Source organism: Penaeus monodon, chromosome 21 (genome assembly GCF_015228065.2).
Source record: "Penaeus monodon isolate SGIC_2016 chromosome 21, NSTDA_Pmon_1, whole genome shotgun sequence".
NCBI classification, from domain to species: Eukaryota; Metazoa; Arthropoda; class Malacostraca; order Decapoda; family Penaeidae; genus Penaeus; species Penaeus monodon.
This window is the reverse complement of record NC_051406.1, coordinates 29047152-29047718: the sequence shown is the minus strand read 5'-3', so window position 1 is coordinate 29047718 and position 567 is coordinate 29047152. Positions and strand designations below refer to the sequence as shown.

Genomic DNA, 567 nt, shown 5'->3' with positions numbered 1-567 from the left:
GAACCAGGATGATGACTTTGTTGAGGATGTAAGTAGGGATCTTGCATATAGTAGATACATCATTGCTGGAAGAAGATTTGCAATATTTTTATTTTTATTTTTATGGATTCGTTTTAAAACAACTGAATTGCCCTCCCACAGGAACTAGAAATTGAACTCCCAAAGGGTATCTTCCTCCACTTCACTGGCTTCAGTGAAGGCAATGATATAACTAGAGAGGACATCAAGGAAGCATTGGGAGAAAATGTTGATCAGTGTGCCTGGATTGACTTCAGCCGTGGCATGACTCAGGGTTATCTACGCTTTAAGGAGGCTGACTTCAACAAAATTGTAATGGACAAGTTAGAAGGAAAGATAAAGGTAAGAGAAACTTCTTCAGCATCTTATCATAATGGCAGCCAATATTTATAAGCTATGTAGTACAAATTTAAGTGTTATATCATTGTTATAGTCAATTTATTGCTAACCAATCTGAATCCTCAACCCTTGAATTGGATTCTCACAGAATAGCTTTCTCATATTTGTGCTTGATTTCCAGGTCAAAGAAATGGAAGGTACCCTCCGTTT

The 567-nt window shown here is 37.2% G+C and overlaps 1 protein-coding gene across 2 annotated transcripts in view; it reads left to right on the top strand.

The window, feature by feature from the left end:
- Positions 1-567, top strand: part of LOC119586415 (la protein homolog) — a gene marked incomplete in the record, with an annotated part of 17916 nt that overhangs the window by 16669 nt on the left and 680 nt on the right. For both annotated transcript variants that reach the window (XM_037935136.1, XM_037935137.1), the window contains 3 exon segments: positions 1-28; positions 142-360; positions 539-567. In XM_037935136.1, coding sequence (XP_037791064.1) covers positions 1-28; positions 142-360; positions 539-567 — 276 coding nt within the window.